The following is a 7,146-nucleotide window of genomic DNA, read 5'->3' as shown; positions in this document are numbered from 1 at the left end:
CAGGGTATGGAGTGTGCAGGATGGGGGTGTGCAGGGTATGGAGTGTGCAGGGTGGGGGTGTGCAGGGTATGTAGTGTGTAGGGTGGGGGTGTGCAGGATATGGAGTGTGTAGGGTGGGGGTGTGCAGGGTATGGAGTGTGTAGGGTGGGGGTGTGCAGGGTATGGAGTGTGTAGGGTGGGGTGTGCAGGGTATGGAGTGTGTAGGGTGGGGGTGTGCAGGGTATGGAGTGTACAGGGTGGGGGTGTGCAGGGTATGGAGTGTGTAGGGTGGGGGTGTGCAGGGTATGGAGTGTGCAGGGTGGGGGTGTGCAGGGTATGGAGTGTGTAGGGTGGGGGTGTGCAGGGTATGGAGTGTGTAGGGTGGGGTGTGCAGGGTATGGAGTGTGCAGGGTGGGGGTGTGCAGGGTATGGAGTGTGCAGGGTGGGGGTGTGCAGGGTATGGAGTGTGTAGGGTGGGGGTGTGTAGGGTATGGAGTGTGCAGGGTATGGAGTGTTCAGGGGGGGGGGGATGTGATTAGTTTTCCTGAGGTTCCTGTTTCCTCCTCTCTCTCTCTTACACACAGTCTGCTCTCTCTCTCGGTGTGTACAGTGGGGGGAACGTTTAGCAGCCAGCAATGTGCTGTGTTGTACAGATATGCAGGCTGTACAGGGGGAGCCTCACCAACTCTAGACACCAGCTGCCTGCAAACTCCTGAGAGATCCGGCTGTCCCCTCCACTGACTTCTCTCCACACTCTGCCTTGCTGAACACCTCCCGCACTCCTTTCCTCCCGCACTCCTTCCTTCCCTCCCGCAGCACAGCTCTCCTCTGACCCGCTCAGCGCTCCAGCGGAGGAGTCGGCTCGTCCCGGGCGCTTTACCTGACTCGCCTCACCCCGGACACCGGAGGAGCTCCAATGCAGTGGCCGTGGCTTTTCACCATCGTCTTTGCAAACTTTTGCAGTCGGGGATTGTCTTCCCAACCTGGAGGTCTGAAGAGCCTGAGAGCGTCCAGCCTGAGAAGAGATGGTAGGTGCCCCGGGGGGACTTTCCTTCTGAGCCGGGAAGTTTGGGATGCTGAGACTTTTAATATTCTATCAGAGAAAGAGAGAGAGATGTACTATGAGCCATTCCATCCCATGCATGCTGTGTGTGATGATGAGGACATGTTGTCCATAGCAACCACATCCCTTGTTTTATTGTCCATAGCAACCAATTCCCTTCTTTTATTATACCTGTTGCCAATAGCAGCCACAACCCTTTGGTCTGATTGGACCTGTTACCCATACTAAGACCCCATACATCACACCATTAGATTTTCTGCAGATTTTTGTCTTCAGATTTATGAAAACCATATAATATGAGGTTAAACCTTAACGTTTTTAATTTGTATGCAATCAGACAGGCCCTTGCACTACATGGTTTTGGTAAATCTAAAGACCAAAAACCTTCAGAAAATCTAATAGTGTGTATGGGGCCATGTATTCCCTGTTTCATTGGACCTTTTGCTGTTAGCAACTGCATCCCTTGTTTTACTGGATCTGTTGCCCATAGCAACCACATCCCTTGTTTCATTAGACCTGTTGCCCATAGCAACCTCATCCCTTGTTTTACTGGACCTGTTGCATCCCACATCCCTTGGTCTCATTGTAAAGTTGGGACTTGATTGCCTGGCATGAACACCAGTCCCAAGGTGCTGTTATTTCCTAATGGCTTACTTGTGCAGGTTGTCTCGTGGAGATTTGTTGCCTATGGCAACCACATCCCTTGTCTCATTAAAAGGTTGAAGCTTGATTGGCTGTTATGGGCCAGAGTCCCAGGTACTGTTATTCCTAAAGCAGCCATTTCCAACCAGGGATCTGTGGAACTCCAGTGTTCCCTGACATGTGTCTAGGGGTTCTTTTAGCTAATTGCCCTCCCATCCGATGTTGTCTGGATAGTTGCAGCTACATCGCCACTTGGGAGAGCCAGCGCCAATGATCAATTTTAGCCCCCTTTAAGGAGGTATTCTTCTGACCATCAATATAAGTGACAGTTTCCCAATGACTTCCGATTCATTTATTCTTAGCAGCAGAAGTTCTCTGAGACCTGGAAATTATTTGAAGGGTTCCTCTAAAAAAAATATTTGCGTAAAGTCTGTCCTAATGGTGGATCTGTGCAGACCAGTGTCGGATGGTCCAAGGGAGCTGCCATCTTAGCTTCTGTTTCATCTGAAGTTTCCATGGTACCAGTTATAACCAAGCCATTTGATGTTTTGACAGCTTGGTGGGGAACGCAAGCAACTGTGACATTTAATGGGTTTAGCTCCACTTTAATGACACAGTCATTCTTATGTGAAGGAATGACATAAAGTTCTCACACACCAGAAGATCCTTCTCCTTCTCCTTCTGCTTCTTCTTCTCCTTCTCCTTCTTCTTCTGCTTCTTCTTCTTCTTCTTCTTCTTCTTCTTCTTCTTCTTCTTCTTCTTCTTCTTCTTCTTCTTCTTCTCCTTCTCCTTCTCCTTCTTCTTCTTCTTCTTCTTCATTTCATGAAAGAGTGGGCAAGAAAGGTGAATGGTGAATTTGCTTTAATTAAATCCACCAGCTTGACATCACCCCACACTCCTTGTATAAAGAATTGCCTCTATTTAATGGGAGCCGTGGAGAGCATTCTTGCATACTGTCAACTTACTTTTAGATTTATACTTTTATTTAGCAATTTCTTTTTCTCAATTCTTCCACACAAGCTTCCCATAAAATAGATTTATGTGCCCCATGCACATTTTATGAGCTTTCGGAAAATGAATGCTGTAGGGCACATGTGTGTATATATCCCACCCCTTTCCCTCAAAATTGTAAACTAACTTTCCTCTCCCAATAGGGACCTGGGGTCTAAAGGTGAGAAAGGACCTCTAAGAGCTCTTACACACAGGGGGCTGAGCCTGTTCAGTGTAATTCCCAACGTGTTTGCTCTGCTTGGTCAACCCCTAGTTTGTAACGCTCGTACGCTGCACTTGTGTTTGGTATAGCACTGCTGTATACATGAGTACAGCTATGCACACTCATATCAGAGAGAGGCTGTACACTTCACCTGGGCTGTCCAGGCTAATAAATACATTTGGGAATTCCGGTGAAGGGACTCAGCCACCCATGTGCAAGAGCATTAGGCCTCATGCACATGGGCATGGTAAAATACTTCTATGTATGCTGGATCTTTCTGCCAGAAACTGTATGGGTCACAGGAGTGCACTTACTTGTGCTCTTCTGTGAACCAGAATCAGCCCGCTGTCGGCTGACATCACAGAGCCACTCTAGCCTCTGGATGTATCCCAACAATAATGTAGGGATTCACCCAGATGCCTAATTGGCAGCTGGCCGAGCCTCTCAGCACGCCACTGAGAGCCTGAGCCAGCTGCTCCCACCCTCGTACCAGTCCTGCACTCCAGTGAGCACTAGAGAGGCAGAGCAGAGAGCGGTAACTGACAGTCACTGTTCTCTGTGAAAACCAAGCAGCTGCAGCATCGGTATGGAAGTAAGTATGTACTGTATGTTTTTTTTTGTTTTGTTTTTTGAACCCCAAACTTCCCCTTTAAAACATGCTTGTTTTGGCTCTTAATTACGCACGTTTAAGCATTTTAACAGGCGTATGGCGTTTAGAAGCATATGCGTGTAAACTCAGTGGGTAAAATATTAATTTATTCTAGCCACTAGAATGCATTCACGTACATTTATGTGTGTTTACTGTATATGTGCGTAAAGTATGCCAGTAAGCATCTCGCCAAACGCAGTTTTGGGGCATTTTTTCATGCCCCTAAACATTGCTCCTAAGTACGAATCTAGATGCCAAAATGTTTATGGAGACATTTGCTAATATAGAGTGGTCTTCAGAGGCATAAGAAAAAAAGAAAAAAGCCTCTAAAAGCAGCATTTCTTCTGCATGAGGCTTTTATAGGGAACAGAGCCGTCTCTACAGGTCACAGTAATGTCAACTCAGCCTAAATTTTACAAAGTCTCACCCTGCAAGATGTACAAATCTCCCTTTATTCCCCTTTATTGACCAGAGATCTTCTCCTTTCAGCATTTTAGGTGTTCCATATTTTGCAAAACAGTTTAACGTGCAGTAAAGGTTTATTTTTCTTATTTTGGTTTGTTTTGCTGTTTTGGTTTCTGTTACTGGAATACTGACAACGTTTATTTACGGAGATTGCAGCATGTCATTTATATACACTGGATATAATTCTCTCTTTTTTGTTTTTTGTATGTAAAAGTGACAAAGTACTGCTTTTTAAGTCCCACCGCTTACATGATATAACCACACCCAGTTTGTGCCGCAGCACGTGCCACTTTCTATTCAACCTATGCACCTGCCTTTCTCATCGAGGATACCGTGGAACATTAGGGTTCCTCCAGATGTTGCTAGGGGTTTCTTGAGAAATCAGAAATGTATGACTCTCAGATAAGTAACTGCTGACCCTTTATATCTTTTTAGCTAATTGTATGAAGAGCATTCCTCCCACTGACCACAAATATAAGGAGCATTCCTCCCACTAACCACAAATGTAAGGAGCATTTCTCCCACTGATCACAAATGTAAGAAGCGTTCCTCCCACTGATCACAAATGTAAGGAGCATTCCTCCCACTGACCACAAATGTAAGGAGCATTCCTCCCACTGACCACAAATGTAAGGAGCATTCCTCCCACTGACCACAAATGTAAGGAGCATTTCTCCCACTGATCACAAATGTAAGGAGCATTCCTCCCACTAACCACAAATGTAAGGAGCATTCCTCCCACTAACCACAAATGTAAGGAGCATTCCTCCCACTGACCACAAATGTAAGGAGCATTCCTCCCACTGACCACAAATGTAAGGAGCATTTCTCCCACTGATCACAAATGTAAGGAGCATTCCTCCCACTAACCACAAATGTAAGGAGCATTTCTCCCACTGATCACAAATGTAAGAAGCATTCCTCCCACTGATCACAAATGTAAGGAGCATTCCTTCCACTGACCACAAATGTAAGAAGCATTCCTCCCACTGATTACAAATGTAAGGAGCATTCCTCCCACTGATCACAAATGTAATAAGCATTCTTCCCACTGACCACAAATGTAAGGAGCATTCCTCCCACTGATCACAAATGTAAGAAACATTCCTCCCACTGATCACAAATGTAAGGAGCATTCCTCCCACTGACCATAAATGTAAGGATCATTCCTCCCACTGGCCATAAATGTAAGAAACATTCCGCCCACTGACCATAAATGTAAGGATCATTCCTCCCACTGGCCATAAATGTAAGAAACATTCCTCCCACTGACCATAAATGTAAGGATCATTCCTCCCACTGATCACAAATGTAAGGAGCATTCCTCCCACTGACCATAAATGTAAGGATCATTCCTCCCACTGACCATAAATGTAATGCCGCGTACACACGACCGGACTTTACGGCATACTTGGTCCGGCGAACCTGAGTCTGTCGGACAATTCCATCGTGTATGGGCTCCAGCGGACTTTTTTTCCCCAAAAGTTTGACGGACCTAGAAATGAAACATGTTTCAAATATTTCCGATGGACTCGAGTCCAGTCGAAAAGTCCACTCGTCTGTATGCTAGTCCGACGGACAAAGGCCGACGCTAGGGCAGCTATTGGCTACTGGCTATGAACTTCCTTGTTTTAGTCCAGTTGTACGTCATCACGTACGAATCCGTCGGACTTTGGTTGATCGTGTGTAGGCAAGTCCGTTCGTTCGGAAAGTCCGTCGTAAAGTCCGTCGAAAAGTCCGCAGGACAAAGTCTGCTGTAAAGTCCGCTCGTGTGTACGCGGCATAAGAAGCATTCCTCCCACTGAGCACAAATGTAAGAAGAATTCCTCCCATTAAGGATGAGCTCTGGCGTGTTTGCATGCTGCACGTGCCGAGCCCGCCAGGAAGTCGGCAATGCGCTGCGCTAATCACAGGCAGTGAGACATTTCCCGATCTCTGCAGTCGCACATCGGGAAATGTCTCACTGCTTGTGATTAGCACTGTGCAGTGCCGAGTTCCTGGCGGGCTCTGCACTTGCAGCATGCGAACACGCTGGAGCTCATCCTTACCTCCCACTGACCATAAATGTAAGAAGCATTCTTCCCACTGACCATAAATTTAGGGATAATTCCTCTCACTGACCATAAATGTAAGGAGCATTCCTCCCACTGACCACAAACGTAAGAAACATTCCCTCCACTGATCACAAATGTAAGGAGCATTCCTTCCACTGACCACAAATGTAAGGAGAATTCCTCCCACTGACCACAAATGTAAGGAGAATTTCTCCCACTGATCACAAATGTAAGGAGCATTCCTCCCACTGACCACAAATGTAAGGAGCATTCCTCCCACTGACCACAAATGTAAGGAGAATTCCTCCCACTGACCACAAATGTAAGGAGAATTCCTCCCACTGACCACAAATGTAAGGAGAATTCCTCCCACTGATCACAAATATAAGGAGCATTCCTCCCACTGGTCACAAATGTAAGGAGAATTCCTCCCACTGATCACAAATATAAGGAGCATTCCTCCCACTGGTCACAAATGTAAGGAGAATTCCTCCCACTGGTCACAAATGTAAGGAGCATTCCTCCCACTGATCACAAATGTAAGGAGTATTCTTCACAAGGAAAAACTGAGCCCAATTACTTTTTTTTAGCTATTTGTATGGGGAACATTTCCCCCACTGACCACAACTGTAAAGAGTAAGGAACATTCTTCCCACTGACCACAAATATAAGCCGCTTTCTTCCCACTGATCACAAATGTAAGGAGAATTCTTCCCACTGATCACAAATGTAAGGAGAATTCTTCCCACTGATCACAAATGTAAGGAGCATTCTTCCCGCTGATCACAAATGTAAGGAGAATTCTTCCCACTGATCACAAATGTAAGGAGAATTCTTCCCACTGATCACAAATGTAAGGAGAATTCTTCCCACTGATCACAAATGTAAGGAGAATTCTTCCCACTGATCACAAATGTAAGGAGAATTCTTCCCACTGATCACAAATGTAGGTAGCTTTTTTCCCACGATCATGTATAGGGGTTCCTTCTCCCACATACTACCAATCTGCGGGAACTTGTCTCCACTGACCATCTAATGGGAACGTCACTGACCACCAGTATAAGGAGGTATATCTTAAAGG

General features: G+C 46.0%; 1 protein-coding gene across 1 annotated transcript in view; it reads left to right on the top strand.

The window, feature by feature from the left end:
- Positions 1-531: 531 nt before the first annotated feature.
- The window catches only part of PDGFD (platelet derived growth factor D), a 392,123-nt gene continuing 385,508 nt past the window's right edge, over positions 532-7,146 (top strand). The window contains exon 1 of the mRNA XM_073613110.1: positions 532-1,007. Coding sequence (XP_073469211.1) covers positions 896-1,007 — 112 coding nt within the window. The 5' untranslated portion in view covers positions 532-895. The remainder of the gene's footprint in view (positions 1,008-7,146) is intronic.

This window comes from Aquarana catesbeiana, linkage group LG02, assembly GCF_042186555.1.
Source record: "Aquarana catesbeiana isolate 2022-GZ linkage group LG02, ASM4218655v1, whole genome shotgun sequence".
NCBI classification, from domain to species: domain Eukaryota; kingdom Metazoa; phylum Chordata; class Amphibia; order Anura; family Ranidae; genus Aquarana; species Aquarana catesbeiana.
Note: the sequence above shows the minus strand (reverse complement) of the source record. Positions and strands in the feature narration are given on the sequence as shown.